General features: G+C 42.1%; 1 protein-coding gene across 1 annotated transcript in view; it reads left to right on the top strand.

Annotated features, from left to right (window-relative positions):
• The first annotated feature begins 6,759 nt into the window (after positions 1–6,759).
• The window catches only part of RNF111 (ring finger protein 111), a 42,639-nt gene continuing 29,851 nt past the window's right edge, over positions 6,760–19,547 (top strand). The window contains exons 1-2 of the mRNA XM_058811331.1: positions 6,760–6,992; positions 17,261–18,156. Coding sequence (XP_058667314.1) covers positions 17,280–18,156 — 877 coding nt within the window. The 5' untranslated portion in view covers positions 6,760–6,992; positions 17,261–17,279. The remainder of the gene's footprint in view (positions 6,993–17,260; positions 18,157–19,547) is intronic.

Below are 19,547 nucleotides of genomic sequence, written 5' to 3'. Positions count from 1 at the left end.
CTGAAATTTGTGGAAAGGTTTGATTAGGAAATGGTACTAGACTTCCAAAGAGGAGAAATGTCTGGCCCATATATTAGTATTTAAACAAGTACAGACCTGTGCTCCTGTAAATTGGTTTTTGTCTACTTTGTATGTGAGACAGCTGGAAGCTGTGAATATCCTTGGATTTGTCACATTTTCCCCTGGGCTTTGTTCCTGGTGGGGTTTTTCTGTGTAGATTATCCCAGTCCCAGCTTCTGAGCCCAGTCCATTCCCTGCCTGACACTGAAGCACAGTGCAGGAGCAAACACCAACATTCTCATCTCTTTAATGGTTTGATGAGGATGGAACCATTTAAATTTTAAATTTTAAATTAATTAAAACTGCAGTTTTAATTAAAACTGCAGTTTTAGTGTGTTTGGGCTCTGTAAAAATAAAGGGGTATTTGGTGTTTTTAAACATAGAGAAGTGGTTCTTTCCTCTTTTCTGTAAGGAAGCCTGGCTAGAGCATTCAGCTAGAATCAACAGGCTGTCCCAGTTTCCTTCTCTTCACACAGCCACCCATTTGTCCATATCCCTTTCTGAAAAAAAGAGATGTTGGTTCAGGAAAAGGGGAGGGGTTTGTGGTGCTGGAAGGTCACCTCCAAATACAATCTATACAGTTAAACAGAACCCTGTCTCATTGAAATATAACCCTGTCTCACTTGAAACATATTTCTCTTTTTTATGGCAAAGATCTGTGTACTTCTCTGCTTAACATATTGCTTCTTTCAAAACTGACTTTTGCAGTCTGTGTCTTTACTCTTAACTTTAGTTAACAACAACTCTAAAACTTTTCTTTGTTTGCTTCCAAAATCCAAGTTTCTAGTACAGATTTTTGGATTTTTGGGGCTGACTACATGAAAGCTAGTTATTACAGGAATATATGATGCAGTGACTCAGTTCCTTTTTCAGTCTAATCCTTTTTAAAAGTCAGGCTAGGCTGGTACTGGACTAACTGAAATAGCAGGAAGGATCCTTTTTCCTTTGAAAGACACTGAGTCTTGTCCTAGTTCTCATGTTACACTGACTGGTTGCTACAATTTTAAACTGCACTATTTCTCTGGACTGCAGACAGAGCAAGAGTAACTATTTGGAGATTTCAGTGAATGCCTGACAATAGATACACTTTGAGATAAAAATCACTGATAATTTAATATGTATCACTGCTATAAAAAAGTAGCTTTTTCCACTCTGAATGTATAGTTTTCTTTTTGATGTATTATAAATGTACTGCATGATGAGCCGTCAGAGGAGGTTGTAAAAATGAATTTCTGATCTCTCAATTGCTCTCATTATAATTATTCTGGAGAACAGAAGGAAAATAACATAAATCCAGTTGTAAATAAACACAGATATCTTACATTTTACCACTGAAACCATACATACAGGCTAGGAAATGGCTATTGAATTTCTTAGTGCAAAGTCAGACCATTAAATGCAGGATGCTTTTGTTTGTTTTAAACCTAATTGCTCTAAAAATAGCCACTGATGCATCATTAAAACACAAAAATGTGTTTGGCCCCATTATTGTACAAGCACTGAAAGAGTAAATAAGAATATCTTGTGATCTTTCTACTAAGAGCTTGGTGACATATTTGTCTTTGAATAAGAAAAAGAACTATTAAAAATACTGTCAACAAACTAGCTATTTCCAAGTAATTATATGCACCACACCTTCTTAATTATATGGCAACTTAAATACTTAAGCTATCAGATAATCTCAGAAAGATACTGTGGGACCTTAGCAGGGATTTGCATCATTTCAGAAGTCATGAGTTGTGAAAGTGCTGTGTCCAACCTTACAGAGCCTTATCAGGCTGTACAACATGAAATCAACTCAGTGACTGCTGGGTCATTTCTAGATCAACATTATATATGTATTTACTATGTATATATCATATATGTAATGCAGGGTGTTTTGTTTTTCCATATGTCTTACAAATATAAATTACCTGAGTGGTGCATGTTATTTTCCAGAGCTTTTGAAAACTCTTTGATTAATTGCATTTGAAAATTTCCATCAGATAATGTATAGCACAGACAACCATCGTTTTATTTTTGATTCTGCAAATGATCATTCTCTTCTTGTTTCCTAGTAGCAATTTTTCATAATATAAATATTTCAGGATTTTTTATCTTTTCCCTATTTCTCCAGTTTTCATTGTTAAGATCTTCATCTGGGCTAACTGCAGCTGTGACTATTTATCATCCAAGTACCAATCCCAAAGTTTTTGTGATCTAACACAGAAATATTTCTGTATTATCTAGTTTTCTGTGTCATCCTCACAACATATGACAAGGGGCTTTACCTTTTATTAATATTACTAATAATTGTAAGTTGCCTTAACTTGTGCAAATATTTAAATATATGCTTGAGTGTGGTCCATGTTAAGTCTACAGAAGTAAATCTGATGTAAATGCCAAGGATGGCCCGATGAATACCCTGGGTAAGGGACAGCTCCCCCAGCAGTGACAGAGCCACTCTCCTGGCTGTAAGGGACAGAGCCACTCTCCTGGCTGTGAGGGACAGAGCCACGCTGCTGGCTGTGAGGGACAGAGCCACACTCCTGGCTGTGAGGGACAGAGCCACACTCCTGGCTGTGAGGGACAGAGCCACACTCCTGGCTGTAAGGGACAGAGCCACACTGCTGGCTGTGAGGGACAGAGCCACATTCCTGGCTGTGAGGGACAGAGCCACACTCCTGGCTGTGAGGGACAGAGCCACACTCCTGGCTGTAAGGGACAGAGCCACACTGCTGGCTGTGAGGGACAGAGCCACATTCCTGGCTGTGAGTGGCAGAGCCACGCTCCTGGCTGTGAGTGGCAGAGCCACACTGCTGGCTGTGAGGGACAGAGCCACACTCCTGGCTGTGAGGGACAGAGCCACACTCCTGGCTGTAAGGGACAGAGCCACACTGCTGGCTGTGAGGGACAGAGCCACACTGCTGGCTGTGAGCGACAGAGCCACACTCCTGGCTGTAAGGGACAGAGCCACACCCCTGGCTGTGAGGGACAGAGCCACACTGCTGGCTGTGAGAGACAGAGCCACACTGCTGGCTGTGAGAGACAGAGCCACACTCCTGGCTGTAAGGGACAGAGCCACACTGCTGGCTGTGAGGGACAGAGCCACACTGCTGGCTGTGAGCGACAGAGCCACACCCCTGGCTGTGAGGGACAGAGCCACACTGCTGGCTGTGAGGGACAGAGCCACACTCCTGGCTGTGAGGGACAGAGCCACACTCCTGGCTGTGGCAGAGTTTTGGAGGTGAGCACCTTCCATCCTGTCCTGGTCACTGCCAGGTTTCAGCCAGCAGGGCCCAGAGCAGAGCCAGCCCTCTGTGTGAGTGCAGCTCAGCCCTTGGCCCCGTGCCCATGGGGCTGTTCCAGAAGCTGCTGCTCAGCCCTGGAAAAAGCTGTGCCTTGCTTTCATTTTGGGCCAGCAAACTGCTCCAGCAGCCCTGCACAGAGCTGTGTCCAAAACAAAGTAATCTGCTGCAGGTACCTCAGGATAAGGGGGTTACTTTTTTTTTGTCTTTTTGCCAAAAATGTAAAGTGTAATCTCCTGCTGGCTGGCAGGTTTTGATCTGGGATAAAATAGTTTCTTCTCCATGTCTTTTAGTTCTGCCAGGCCCTGGGGTGTGCATATAAATGGTTTTGTTCAGCTGTAGTTAGAAGAAGTTGAAGAGTTCAGTGTGAACTGATGACACCATAGACTGAAAGCCATTCTGAAATTTGCATTAGTGATTTAGAATTATTCCATTAATATTTTGGTTTTCTGTACCTAAGAAGTGTGAGAAGGAAAATGTTTTGGCTTATTCCAAGGAATCAATAATCTATTTTCAAGACAACTGTCTGTCTCTGCAAGACACTAAGATAATGGCAGAAAAAACTTCCATGAAAGGCATGGATAGAAGGTTGGATTTTCAAAAATAGTGAATAATTCTGGGCACTGAAGTATTTTCTACATCACCTTTCTTTTAAAGTTACATTCATAACCAGTCAATAATGGACAAACTAATTTTTATCAAGAGTTTGTTTAAGGGTGACTGGCCTGCAAATTACTAGATTCTTATCAACTGGTGGTCCATATTGAAATAGATGTTAGGAAATCTTAGCCAATAAAGATCCTAGAAATTCTGCCTTATGTTACAGAAAGGTCTACAGAATTATACACAGAACATTTACAGATAATTTGGCTGCTGTGACTTCTCACTGGGAGAAAATCAGGACTGCTTTACTTTTTAACTTGTGAACTGAAAACTTTAGCCACCTGTTTTGGTTTTGAAATGATCTTTTATATGTCAGTTGGTGAGCAGAGAGTGACTCTACATTTTCTCTACCAAGAACAACCTTTCTGTCACCTTTGACACAAGAGTTCAAACCAATTATTACACAAATAGGTAAATACGTAACTCAGTGTGTTTTTTTAATTGGTATTAGTCTCTGATCAGCTTATTCACAGTGCTCCTCTGTCTCATTTCTTAAAATAATCCAGCCAAATTTTTATTAGCTTCCTCTCATATTATCTATACTGTATTTTCTTGAGTCTCCCACTAAGATTAGAGTTCATCTTCCTTGGATACATATTTTAAAAAAGCTGCATAAAGTAGTTGCAAGACTTATTAGGAATAATTTTTGCAATAGCACTGAAACTTCTCTCTCTGAGAATTACTTAGACTAAATTATTATACAGACATATTTGCTTTTTCATGTCTACAAAATGTTGTTGACTGATGGTCATTTACTTAATTACATTGGTAATTGAAGTTGGCATCCAGCTGCCTTTTACCTGACAAATACCCAAAACTTTTGGTCATTAACATTCAAGTGCACATTCTTTGTATTTGATGTTTTTTCCCTTTGCTTCTATTAGTCCTCAGGGTGATTCACTTCTTCCCATATATTGTGTTGATTGTTTTTCCCCAACTGATTTTTAGTAAAGTATTCCAACTTTAGGTCTAGTGCTTAATGGAAAATATTAAAATTGCTTACACAGTCAAACCTCTAGTGACCTCTATGGAATGATGTGACCTTCCTCCCACTGTCTGTTGCTGTCTTCACATTCTCCCCAGTTTCATTGGTTATTTCATCTGTGGCTCGGTGTCTTTGTTTACTGAAATTAGCTGGACGTGACATGACTTAAAAAAAATACCCAACATCACAAGAAATATGTAGAGAAAGGTGGACAGTTAGTGCTGGAAAACCTGTGGTATTGTCTTTATTGCAAACTGAAATTAATTGTTGCTTTGCTCATGGAACCACATGAAATAACCTGTGATCCTTTTTTCCACCTTCATTCTATGTGGGTCTCGCTTCTTCCTGTGTTCTCATTTCACACATTAAGCTGCAAAAGTTTTTATTTCCATATCATTTATGTGCTATAGCACTTTTTGCATTTTGTACACTTATGAGTCTAATTTCCATGTTGTTTTATCCACTTTTGCTATAAGGAAATTCTGTTCAGAAACTCATGCAATTAATAGTGTCAACATGCATTTTTCCCCAGTGACCATTTCTTTTGTAATGGTGCATGCAGGTTGTTTAGCTCCTCCAAAACACTAGGAACTGCTGTGTGCTGATGACTCTCTGGTGCAGTGCATTCTGAGTAAGATCTTTAACTATTTGTACACCAGACTGTACCCTTCTGCTCCAAAGCCTCGGGTTCATGTAGCTGTTGGTCACTGACAGTATAGGACCCTTGTCTATGCAGTGTTTCAGTCTGGAGCTGCAATGTGTACCTGACATTGATGAAAGGTCATCTCTGGCAGAGATATCCTGGCCTCTGGCAGTTGCAAAGTCAGCAAACACTGAGGTTTGCTGCTGTATGAGAACTTTACCAAAGCTGTGCTGTCCTGTCACACACGGCCACTGTACGGGACGGGCTCCTCACCCTTTGTGTGCACATCACTAATGGAGAGGGGGAAGGCTCGCCTCAGCCCGAGTCACTGACTGCACTGTGCAGTAAAGGCAAATAAATTCCTATTGCTAAGGAGCTGGGATGGAGAGTTGGGATTTGTTGGCATGACCTCACAGCTGCACCTGTCACTGGCTGCAGGACAGGCAGCTGTGAGACAGATACTGCCAAGTCAAGGGCAGAGACCGTGCTGGGCAGAGAAGGAATGGCTTTTAGACAAGTCCTAGAGGGGACATCACAGAAAGGGTCAGGTTGGAGGGGAGCACAGGGGGTCCCCCGCTGGTCTAACCTCCCTGCTCAAGCCGGGTCATCCCAGAGGCCACGGCACAGGGCTGCGTCCAGCTGCGGGGTACCAGGGCAGCCGGATCCAGCGCTTGCTCGCTGCACAGTGAAGAAGTTCTTTCCCAGGTCGGGTGGAACTTTCTTTGCATGTTTCTGCCCATTGCCTTGTGTCCCATTCCCCGGCACCACCGAGCAGAACCCGTTCCATGCTCTGACACCACCGCTTTACGTATACACACACAACCGTGTACATGCAGCAGCAGCGAAGGCAGCCAGGGCCGTGTCGCCCGTCGGTCAGCCCATCCCGGGCAGCCCGGTGCCTGAGGAGCCCATCCCGGGCAGCCCGCTGCCCTCAGGAGCCTATCCCGGGCAGCCCGCTGCCCTCAGGAGCCCGCCCTGTCCCCGGCCCGTCCCCTCCTCAGCCCGCGTTGTGGCGCCGCCGCCCGGCAGGGGGCGCGGCGGGAGGCGGGGCGCGCGCCGGCGCGGCTGCGCTTTGCGGGCGGCTGTAAAGCAGCGCCGAGTGTCGCGCTGCGCTGGGCAGGGAGCGGCGGGGGCTGCGCCACAACAGAGCGGGGCCCGCCCGGCGCAGCGGCTGCACCGGGACCGGACCGGGGGCAGCTGCCGCACCGGCACAGCCAGGACGCTGCGGCCTCTCGAGCCGCGCCGGGAAGCGCCGCGGGGTCACTGCGGCGCCCACCGGGGCCGCTTCTACCCCTCGGCCCTGCGCAGGGCGCCGGCGGCACCCGCCCCTTCCCCCGCGGCCTCGCTGTCTCAGGTACGGGGGGCGGCGGGGACCTCGCGGGTGGGGCCGGGCCCGGCCGGGGCTCCCCCGCCCCGAGCCCTGACGGCAGCGCTGAGCCGCGGGGCTGTGCGGCGGGTGGGAACTTCACGCAGAAATGTATTTTTCCTTTTTTATTCAGCGCCTCGTTGACGCACAAAGCCGTGTCTTCACTGCGGGCAGCCGCAGCACTCTCTGGGGTTCTGTCACAAATTTTCCCCTTAGGGAAATGAGTTTCTATTTCTGTGCGTAATAGCGTTTGTTATGACGTCATTTGTTTTGTTTGCGAAGTTAGTGTTCTCTTAACCCGTGTTTTAAAAAAAATCACCGTTTTCGGGTGGTTTTTGCCTGATGAACAAGGAAGTACCGTTCATTCAGAAATGTAGGCCAGGATCATCAGAGGTACGTGGGCTTATCACTGTTGCAATGGGCAGGTGCTAAGGGTATGTACTTTATTAAGTGTTTTTGTGATTAGGGCTGAGCATGCATTCATGGAATTTTCATGTTGTTTGAATGAGCTCTCCCATGGCTTGAAATGATTTTATTAAATCATAAGCAAGGCCTGGTTGCTTTAGCTGATTAAATGAGACCCTTAATTCCTGATAGCCAAGTACTTCTCCAGAAGAGGACATAATGCAGGAGGTAAGAGTTTGCTGTAATTAGAAGAATTTGGGTTAGCGCAGTTATTTCAGAAATAAAAGGTTTGAACAAAAAGATAATATTTGACTGCTCATTATGTAGATCTGGGTTTGTCATGGTATCTGTATTAGAAACTATGAAAGGAAAGCTGTTTTCAGTATAAGGTCTTTCCTTGTCTTTGTTGTAACTTGTAGAAAATTCCAAAGGTATATTAATGCTGGATACTTAGTAGAAAGCTTTTCCAGGACAACTAATATTTAAATAGATAAAATGCTTTGCCAGTCTTAAAATTGGAAATTACATCTTCTTGTTGTTCACATATCCATAGTTCTTGCTGTCAGAACTAAGCAATTTAAGTGGTTTTGCACTTACGTTTTTTTTGGGTAAGGGACTGTCTTGGGGCAGGCAGGGAGGGATCAAAAGCAAACCCTGTTAGACAGGATAATCCTTGCCGATGTGCAAGGATTGACAGGGAAAGAAATTATCTTGGTTAATTTGATAGAGTGAACATCTGGTCACCTGTCTGTGCACTCATCCACAGTATAGAATCACCTATGGAGTTCATAAGGTGGGAAAGGCTGTAGGAACATTTTATGGTTCACTTTAATTAAATAATAGAGTAGAAGGCACCAAGCTCCCTGTTTTAAAAGCTCTTGAAATCTTGCATATTTAAAAATCTGGTGGTTTTTGTTGATGGCTGAAGCCCTGGCAGCTACAGATGAGATTGTGTCTGGTATTGGGAGCTTGAGGGTGAGCAGCTCACAGCACTCATGCATATTTTGCATGTCCTTTCAAAATATGGATGAGAACACTCTGACCTTTCAGAAATATGTCTTTAATGAAGCAATGGCTTTTGTAAAAGTGTATTAAGAGTGTATCTTAACAGGACTGTGATTCCAGTTTATATTTGAATTAGTAACTTTGTTGACCTACATAACCAGATCAGTTACAGCAGTTGATTTTCACTGGAGGTGGCTGTGTTGCAGTAACATTTAGCTGACAGCTGTTGCTGCCTTCTTTTTCCAAGATGTACAATCTTTCATTTGTTTCTATTTCCTCTAATGGTGAGGACATTCCTTTGAGAAGATGGAAGTTATAGTGCCCTCCTCTATGGCTGATGGATTATAGCAGCTTGCATGTCAAGCAGTTGAATAAATAGGAAAAAATTGAGGGGGGAGTGATGATGGGATGGGGAACAGGATGATTTAATTCACAGGTAAACAATGGGGATAGTACAGAGAGATGGAATTGCCATAGGCAGATATTGTATGAAGAGTTCCTCATGGCTTTCCTGATGTGCAGTCTCCTTTAAGTGAGTTGTAAGAAAAGGTTTGGGTTGGTGAAAGAAACATTTTCTTTTCTTCATTTCCTTCTGCCCCATTAGGATTCCCTGCTAGGCCTGAGCCACCAAGAATCCCCACCAATCTGTACTTAACCTTGAAGGAAGTTCACTAGTTAAAGACTTCAGCTGAGGATACATCTTGTGTTTCTTACAAGAGCTCTGTAAACTTTGAAAGCAGCTACACTGGCAAAACTTAGGAGACTACAATTTTGTGTAATTATCCTATCCTTACCTTGTACATGTATCCCATACAATGTTACTCAATATGCATGTTTATAAATCTCTTTTCACCCTTACTGACATGCAGACAGCCAAACCACTAGAGATCTGGTGATAAAACATGATTATTTTGTTGTTTTATGTAGTTTATGTTATTTGGAAAAAGAATTGCCCTAAATTAAAATGATGTCTTCCTTACTGAGTGTTCACCAAGTGAAATCTGAGAAGGCTGGTTCATGGCTTTAGGAGCAAGAGGCCAGGAAGGGCTATTTGCTTCTGTCATTTTTTTTTTCCCCAATACAGTTTAGTCCTAATATTTGACTGCTGTTAGGTAAAATGTTTACTTTTGTCTCTGCTGGGTGCAGAGTGGAGAAGTCTGCTGCAGTGTCCTTTCCCCTGAAACTGGCAGATCTGCTCAGTTTAGTACCTGTAAAATCCCCTACTTCTCATAGGTTTCCTGAAGAGCAGCATAAAGCTGTCCTAATGGTTAAATTCACAAGTCTCACTTGAAAGGCTCTTACTAGCTGCTGTGGCAAAGATCATGTTTAACTTTGCTCCTCAAAGCTTTATTGAGAAGTGTTTGCAAAATGACACTACATCAAGAAGAATTACACATACCTCAAAGGTCAAAAATGCCAGGGGGACTAAGAAACAATTTTTAAAATAATTTTTGATGGCTGTGTATCTCAGAACTTTCCTAGCTGTCTTGGGAAGCACAATTTCTAGTTAAGATCTTAAGTTCCAATAAAAAATTGCATTTTGTCATCACTTTATAAAGCTGCAACTTTTTAGTCTGAAGTTCAATGCTGTTATATTTGTCTTGGAGTTCACTGAAGCCAAAACATTCCTGATTGCCAAATCATAATGCTTCTATCTTAAACCCATGATTTACATAGTGTTAATGTAGCTAACTGATTTAAGCCTAGGACATAGCAAAGAAATGTCTAGACTGAAAAATGTGCTTGTGAGCACCATTTTTGTCAAATACACTTGCAATATCAAATAGATTTTTGTCAAATCCATCCTGCAAAGGCAGGCAGATTCCTTGTCCAGTTGAGTGTGTGTATGGTGATGCTTGATTCAGGCTGGGATTTCCTTGGAGCCTTTATGGCCTTGGACTGACTCAGTGTACTGCAGCCCAGCTCCCCTGTGCTCTGGGGGCTCTGTGCAGCCCAGCTCCCCTGTGCTCTGGGGGCTCTGTGCAGCCCAGCTCCCCTGTGCTGGGTGGGGGCTCTGTGCAGCCCAGCTCCCCTGTGCTGGGTGGGGTTTCTGTGCAGCCCAGCTCCCCTGTGCTCTGGGGGCTCTGTGCAGCCCAGCTCCCCTGTGCTGGGTGGGGTTTCTGTGCAGCCCAGCTCCCCTGTGCTCTGGGGGCTCTGTGCAGCCCAGCTCCCCTGTGCTGGGTGGGGTTTCTGTGCAGCCCAGCTCCCCTGTGCTGGGTGGGGGCTCTGTGCAGCCCAGCTCCCCTGTGCTGGGTGGGGGCTCTGTGCAGCCCAGCTCCCCTGTGCTGGGTGGGGCTCTGTGCAGCCCAGCTCCCCTGTGCTGGGTGGGGCTCTGTGCAGCCCAGCTCCCCTGTGCTGGGGGGTGGGGGGGCTCTGCAGCATTGCTCTCAGCTGTTAACAGGAGGTGCATCCATCTGCACATGCTCTGTGCATGTCTGTTCCAGCCATGGATCCTGTCCTGAAGGGCTCCTCTGTAGCTGTTGTGTGCTGGGCTCTGTTGGAAGAGGTGAGGCAGACACTTCAGCAGTCTCTCCCTAGGAGTGCAGTGTTGTTCAGTCTGAGGTGAATGGCAGCCTGGCACTACAGAGGCATGCCAGAGCTGTCCTATAAGTGTCCTGATGTTTCTGTTACAGGATAATTGCATAATGAGCTGAATTGACTTAGGCATCAGGAAGCAAACCTTGAAGGCCCCAAAAGAATATTTTAGGGGATAAAATTAAGTAGACTTTGCTGGTCCAGAGGTTGGATATTGTTCGTTACAGTACTTGATGGCACAGTTACTGGGGTCTGACTTTGAGTTGACTTTGTGAAGGTTAGTAAGGGTAGTACTGTATTTGGAATAACATTGTTTCACTTCAAGAGTAGACTTTCCAAGGCAGTGATGGTTCCTAGAATTGCCTGCAAGAAGTGGATAAGGCTCCCTGCATTGCTGTGGCTCATGGAGCTGCAGCACCTCTGCAGAGCACAGGCAAACCCTTCTGTCTGGGCTGAGTGTAGTGGGCTGGCTCTGGGAGCCTGTAAGCAAGAACTTGTTTCCAGAACATGCCGTTAGTAACTATACCATGTTTGTTGTTCTGAATTACTGTACCTTTCTGTAGGGCAGAACGTAAGTATTCTGCTCAGAGAATTCTCCAGTAATTTTGTCATTTAAAAATGAAGTCATCACTATGTCTGCATTAAAGCACAGAAAGGAAATTGAGAATGGTTTGCAATAGTATTTCGTATTGTCCTGTGAATAAAGATACATAGTATCAATGCAAACACTATGGAATTTCAGATTACTTTCTGATTGTTGCTGTTTTATAAAATGCATAGGTCTTTAACTTATCTGTTGCTTTATTTTCTGTCAAAGATTAGAAAACCAGTATGTAGGATGCTAAAATTTAGTAGTTAAACAAGCTTTAGAAGAGCATTGTTTTTCTAATGAAGTGATAAAAAGTGACGAAGAATGCAGTAAAATTTTGAAATCTGATTGCCCTTGTTTTCCTGCTGGTGGAAGTGAATATCAGACGTTTTGCTCCTTGTCACTTGTTCTGTGTTGGACAGGCACACAGGTTGTCCCTGCTTGATAGAAATGAAAAGAAGACGGAACTGCTTCTTTTAGGAAAATGAGTGGCATCTTTTTGTGATCTGCTCAGTGAGTTCTTATTTTGTTGGAGCAGCAGGACATGATAGCACTGAGGTTCAACCTCCATGGAATTGAGTTGGGGGTCCAACTCCTGAAGTGTCAGCCTCCAGTGTGCCAGGGCCATGCAGGAATCAGCCTTGCTTGGCTGCCTGCCTGAGATTGGAGAGTAACAGTGCTTAAGGTTTCTCACTTTGCTGAAGGCCTTGTATGAATTTTATAACCTTTCATTTTCCTGTTTCTTGATATATATAATGGAAAAGCCTTGCTAAAAGAATAAGAAAACCTTTCTTTCCTCTCATTAAAAAGATGTATTCTCATGAATTTAACAGTACAAGTAATAGCTCGTCAGAGTAAAAATAATGGTAAAAGTAAAATCTGATCCAAGCTGCATATCAGGGAAGGGGATTAATTTAGAAAGTTAGTTGGGAGTTCAGTGACCATATGCGAAGAAAACAAGTTAGAGCTAAATAAAGGGACAACAAATGCAAGGAGATTTTTTTTCTAGGTGGTGAAGGGAGTTTACTGTATTCAGAATGTGGCTGAAAATACATTTTCAGGGTAATGATCTATTAGGTCACACGTATTCATCAGTGAAATTTATACCAAAAAACTGAGTATATGTTGTGTAATGAAGCATTTTACTGTTTTATAGTACTGTAATGCTATGTAATTTTTGTTTGCTTATAAAGAAATTAATAATTAATGACCAAATCCTTTGCTCCATCTTATAACTCAAATGTGTTTTGCTTTGATATATGATCATAAACTTGCTGTAAAGACCTCTTTAACCTTGTTTTTTGACTTAGCTATTTCAAGGGATTTCCCAGTTTGCATGAATTTCCTTGCATGGCTGTATGTCTTGGAATGATTAATATCAATGGTTTTAAGTGGTGAAAAGAATGGATAAAAGTCATGTGCACTTCATAATTCTAAACAGTCATGCACCTGAGAGGGGAACTTAGAATAACTATTTATAGCTTTCAGGTAGCTGTCTTAACAGCTCTTCATTGAGTCATAATGGCTTAAAAGAGGATAGTAAATCAAAACTTTGAGAGGAAACATGGGGGACTAAGTCAATAGGCAGATGTTTTGATTAGGAAGGAGGAACACTAATGCTGATTGAACTTACTTAATCTTGCTGCTTTTTGAAAAAGCTTCTGAGGGCTACTTTTAATTAGAAAGATATATTGTAGGAACTTCTAAATGTTTTAACAGCAGATGATCTCATTCTAATGACTTAATTATTTGCATATTATTTTTGTAGTCCCTCTTAAATTTTGTCTTCTGTGCAGAAGAAAAATGGACATTTATGTCTAACCACTGAAGATACTTTAAATGGACTGAAATCTAGTCCAGATTTTGTCTTTTTTGGTCAAATTTTTTGTTTGAAAGTTTGTAATAGCATTTCTAAATAGTGAAGAAATGGATTATTTGTTGTGTAAGTTTGCAGTTGAAGGCAGCAGCCCTCCTGTGAGTAAGCAGCCCTTCAGTCTCTACTGATTAACAAAAATAGAGAGCTCTTGATTACTCGGTTGAATTTCCATGGTTGTAAGAGTAAAAATATACAAAATGTTTGAATCGATGATAACTGGCTACTGTACGTAGGCTCCCTGTTGGAATAAAACAAATCCAGTAAATAATGTTTCAGATGCACTTGGTTTCACTGTGATAATTTCAGGTTTTCATCATCTTACAGCAGTTTGAGGTTTCTCAAAGTGTAAATATCATTGCACTAATTTTTTTGTGGTAACTTAAATAGGTAAATCTGTATTTCAGCACAGCGGCTTCTGCACTAAAGTAAACAGAGCTTATGCAGGGATAATCACATTCAGCATGCAGAATTTTCATACTGATGGATATTCCTCCACTTGAGTTTAAAAATAAAAAGGGGGGTAGCACTCCAGTGAATAGAACAGAATCCTTTGTAAATCAGCCCTTGGTTGTGCTCACATAATGAGAAAATGTTCAGATTTTAATTTCTTATAAAAAATTGAGGGGTCAATTCTCTTTGAATCTGAATTTTTCATGTTAAAAGGAGAGGAAACAGTTATGTATAGGCTGGCCATGTAGTATATGCTGGCAAGTTATGACTGTGTTCAAAGACAATAAGCTTTCTAAATAAAAAAAAATCCCCCCAAATTGAAATATTTTCTGGATTTTCTAAAAAAACTTGTGAAAAAATACAGGGTTATTGTGGGAGGGTCTGTGTTGCCTTTGGACTGGGGTGAATACTGACTACACTTGTTACATTTCTGTAAAACAGTGGTGCATAAATAACAGAGCTAAAAGGTGACCTTGGGAGGATGAGAAGAAGGACTATGTACTGCTTGTTCTGTGTGCTTCTGGAAGGTCTGAATGCTGCATTCCTGTTCTTGCTGGAAACTGGATAAAATGGAAGTCTTGGTCCTTATTTTCCAAAGAAGGATGGTATGGATGAGAATGGTGAGGACTGTCTAAGAGCTGGAGCTGGGAAGGGCAGACAGCAGAGCTCCACAGCTTTGATAGGCTTTGTTTCCTACGTCGGCTTTTTGTACTTCTAATTTTTTCCAGTTTTGCTGCTACTTCTTTTTTTCAGCCCTAAAGAAAAAGGTAGCCTTATATAGTGCATTGCACTAAAACTTACTGCTATAAAAAAGTAGTGCTTGGATGAAGTAAGAGCCCCTTGTCTATACTGGCAATTCCAACTTGAATTTAGCTTTTGGCTTGCATGTGAGACAAGCCTATCTGCTGTAATTCCTATAGAGAACAGCAACACTGTTATCAGAGGATATAGGCCTCATATTTAACAGCAGTTGTTATAAATGCTTGTAGGCTTTCCAGTGAGAGCATTCAAATGGGGCTTTTCAGCTGGGGTTCTAGGATCTAAAAGGTTCTTGATCTCCAGAAGGATCCTGTCAACTTACAGCTTCTGTAGATGTTAGTTGTGCAGCATTGATGCCTTTTGCAAAGTTTTTATCCCAGATAACATCACATGGAGTATAGTAGTTGCTTATGGCTATGAAGAGGACACAGGGATGATGCATCAGTTTATACCCATTCAAACTGAAATAAGTAATTCTTTAGGGTCTGTTAGGAGCAGCTAGCTCACAGCTGCTCCTGAAAGCATCAGTTTGTGAAACAGTCTAAAAAAATCTTATTTAAATCTGTTTTGTAGTCTCAGTTTTGTATTGATATGTTCTGTGAGGAAATAAATATGTGTTAAATATTAGCTCTGCATGTAAGGATGCATTAGCATTTTGGAGAGTTTGGAGATTCTGGCAGAGGATTATGGACCTGAGTAGGCAGGGCTGCTTAACCTGCCACAGATCATAGAACCATCATGGAATCGCGTGGGTTGGAAGAAACCTTGAAAGTCATCTACTGCCAAATTCCCTGCCATGGACAGGGACACCTTCCACAAGACCACATTGCTTAAAGCCCAGCTTTTCCATGAGCTCTTCCAGGAGGCATCCACAGCTTCTCTGGGCAGCCTGTTCCAGTGTCTCACCACTGTCACAGGGAAGAATTTCTTCCTTGTCTCTAATCTAAACCTGCCCTCCTTTGATTTGAAGCCATTCCCCCTTGTCTTGTCATTACATGCTTTTGTCAGAAGTCCCTCTCAAGCTCTGTTGGAACCCCTTTAGGTACTGGAAGGTGCTGTAATGTATCCTTGGAGCCTTTTCTTCTCCAGACTGAGCAACCCCACTTCTCTGTCTGTCTTCATAGGACAGATTCTCCACCCCTGGGAGCATCTTCATGGCCCTCCTGTGGTCTTGTTCCAGCAGCTCCATGTCCTTATGCTGGGAGCTACAGAGCTGGGCATGTTAGTCCAGGTGGAATAGAGGGACAGTCCCCTCCTGCAGGCCACGCTGTTTTGAGCCACTGCAAGCACAGTGTCAGGTCATGTAATGTTTCTCATCCAGTAACACCCTCTGAAGTTCTCCCCGGAGCTGCTCTCCCTCTCTCTGCCCAGCCTGTGTTTGTGCTTGGGATTTCCCCGGGGCAGGTGCAGAACTTGCACTTGGCCGTGTGGAACTTTGTGAGGTTCGTGCAGACCGACCTGTCAGGGTGGCTCTGGATGGCTGTTGCTGCTGTTTCTAGAATAGATCAGGTGTTTTTTGTGGCTTCATGCATATTCCCAGCTGTGCTGCTTAGGCAGCCTTATTCCACTTTGGGCATTGTTGCACGTTTTCTTCAGCAGCTTTTTGGTAGCTCAGCACAACTTGCTGTAAGCTGTAAAGTATCTATTGTAGCTTATTCAGCTGAGGCATAAAACCCCCTGATATTAGTTACAGAAAGGAGTTCCAGTAGTTATCACAGTGGGAACCAAATTGTTTCATCATTCCCTTTTGGGAATTGAAACCAAAGGCAGAGATGGCAGATGAAGCAGATTGAACATGGATCCATTACTGAGGTTAGTGTTGTCTGTGTCTTCCAGTACAAAAGTGCTTCTTTGAGGCTCATGTTATACATTGGCAGCTTTATATTTTGCAGGGAGGGGAAGCTGCCCAATAGTGACTGCTAAGGGAACACATACTATGATATACTCAGTTTCTGTCGTAGGGTAAGAGTCAAAAGTACATGGACTGCAAATAGCTTTGTACATTGTACTGCTAATGTGTGGTGGTTTTTAAAAGAGACTCAAAGCAATAAATGGATTTTTACTTTGCCCCAAAATAATAACAGTTCAAAATCTCTCATGTTTCATTCCTTTTCATGTCAGAAAAGAGCAATGAATTCAAGTAACTGACTTTTATAGCTCAACTGACACCATACAGCCCGTGTATTGTATTGAGCTATTTACTGTCCCTGTGTTCTGCTGCAGGGGAAGACACAGGCCTTATTTAATAAGCAGGCATTTTAGCTGATGGCTATGGGAGCTATTTAGCCAAAACTCAGTAACTTCTGTAAGCAGTAGCCTGTAACTGCTGTGCTTAAGTATTAGTAAGGTAGACATCATTGGTTTTGCAGGTGACATAGACCAGTATTTGCTCTGTGAGAGTGATAATGTTTTCACTGGCCATAAGAACTTAAATTAAAGAACTCTTTTTTAATGAAAAATTACATTGTCAAGGAGTATTTTTATTATTTTGAAACAGTTGTATTTTGGTTACTGTTGTTTTGCCATTCCTACTGGGGGATTAGTACTAGCAGTAAATGGGTTTTCTCTTATTTCAGCTTTGCTTTTGAAAAAAATCGAATGCTTCTTTTCCTGATGCTTATCTGTTTTGTTTTCTAGGCCTTTCTTAAATCTTTCCATGTCTAAATGGACTCCTGAATGTAATATAGTTTATACCCTAAAAGCGGATATGAAGAGTGAAGTTCCTTCTGATGCACCAAAGAGACAGGAGAGTCTGAAGGGGATCCTCTTGAGCCCTGAGCCTATTGGGGAGGCCAAAAGCTTCACTGCAGAAGTTGAGATGATTGCCAGTAAAGTAGGGAATGAGTTTTCTCACTTGTGTGGTGATTCTCAAAAGCAAAAGGACATGAATGGCAACCATACAGACCAAGAGAAAGGTATTGTGGTGCGAAAAAAACGCAAGAGCCAGCAGGCTGGTCCTTCATACACTCAGAACTGTCCTGATAAAGAAAACAAAGGAATCTTAGGATTGAGACAGCATCTAGAAACACAGAGTGAAGACAATGATTCTTCTTTTAGTGACTGTATCTCATCGCCTTCATCTAGCTTGCATTTTGGGGACTCTGACACGGTAACATCTGATGAGGAAAAAGATGCTCCTGTGAGACACCCTCAGGCAGTGCTGAATACTCCGAGCAGAACTCACAGTGCAAGGTCACAAAAGTGGCCTCGGACTGAGGCAGATTCTGTACCTGGGTTATTGATGAAAAGGCCCTGTTTTCACAACAGTTCTTTAAGAAGACTTCCATATAGGAAGAGAGCTGTGAAAACAAGTTCATCACAGCGGACACAGAACCAAAAAGAACGAATTTTAATGCAGAGGAAAAAGCGGGAAGTGTTGGCTCGAAGAAAGTATGCTTTACTCCCCAGTTCCAGCAGCTCCAGTGAGAATGATCTCAGTACTGAATCTTCTTCCAGTTCATCTACTGAAGGGGAGGAGGACTTGTTTGTGTCACCTGGTGAAAACCACCAGAATAGCACAGCTGTTCCTTCAGGTAAAATGCAGTTCCTGAGGTATTTTGTATTAGTTACCTTTCATTGTGTATAATAGGCTTTTGTAAAAGTCCTTTAGAGCAGTTTTTGAGGTTAATACTACAGATAGACTTACTGCAAGTGAACATTGCAACATAAATTTTTGATGGGAGAAGTACTTTCAGATCTCAGTACATTCAAATCTAAAATCTTGAATGTAAAAGTTAATGGCTTCTACAGCACATAATGGAAGTTGCTCAGTCTGATTAATCACATGCTGCTGAGTTGATCCATTTTTATTGTTTTTGCTGTTGAATTGTGTTAAAAATTTAGCTTTGAACTGATTATGGTAATAATTCTATTTTCAGAATGTAGAAATATATGCTGATATTTAACTGTTCTTGAAAATTTAGAAAAATATAAAGAAAAAGTCTATTGTTATAGGAGCTGAAATACGAGTCGGTTGAAGGTAGCTTTAGTATTGTGATAATGAGAGAAAAGTATTCTATCTATACCAAATGTTTTGCCCAGATAAACTCATTGCAAGGCAGGTGGTTTACACAATTATTTTTCTACTATGTCTTGCACAGTATCTGAATCCTTGAGTGCTTGGAGGAAGACTTTTTGGGGAATGTTTTTGTTTAGTTTGGTTTGTTTTGGGTGTTTTTCCTGGTTTGTTTGTTTGTTGTGGGCTTTTGTTAATTGGCAGATTTTTTTGGACTTCCTTTTGTGTTAAATTTGCCAAGTGAAAGTAGTTGTGCATTCTGTTTTAGTTCAGCTTTTTAGAGAGCGTGGCGAAGTAGATAGAACACAGCATGGTGTTAATCTGTGCAACCATGTGTTTTTATCTAGTGACAAATATGCTTTAATAAGTGAAACCATATCTCAGGCTGTGCTTATCATTCCTCTAAGAAAATGTGGCTGAAAATACAAGAATAGGTTAAAAAAAAAAAAAGTGTGAATGTTCATTCATTCAGGGCAGGATTTCTGCTTGAACAGAACCAGAGTAGTAAAGTCTAGATTATTGCTTGTTAGTCATTGCAGTAGGAAATAATGTCTGTGATGTTTAAATACAAGTAAAATCTGTAATGCTGAAGTTTTACTTCTGCAGTGCTAGGGGTGGGCATGTATAACTGAAACAGAAGAATTATTGCACAGCCTTAATTATCTTAATGCACATTTGTGGGAATAGAAATTAATTAGGCCTAAAAAAGTTACATTTGGCGTGCATGTGTAACCATATTGAAGAATATGATTTGTAAATAATAAATAATAGGGATATGCATACATTTATATGAAAACCAGTTTGAGAAACTACTGTGTTAACACATTTGTTTCCAAGTTAGTGTTTTCTTACTATTTTCAGAGGGGGTAGATTTCTATGTAACTAAAATGATGTAGGATCAGTAACAAC

The sequence above is a fragment of the Ammospiza caudacuta genome, chromosome 10, assembly GCF_027887145.1.
Source record: "Ammospiza caudacuta isolate bAmmCau1 chromosome 10, bAmmCau1.pri, whole genome shotgun sequence".
Taxonomy (NCBI): Eukaryota; Metazoa; Chordata; class Aves; order Passeriformes; family Passerellidae; genus Ammospiza; species Ammospiza caudacuta.
Note: the sequence above shows the minus strand (reverse complement) of the source record. Positions and strands in the feature narration are given on the sequence as shown.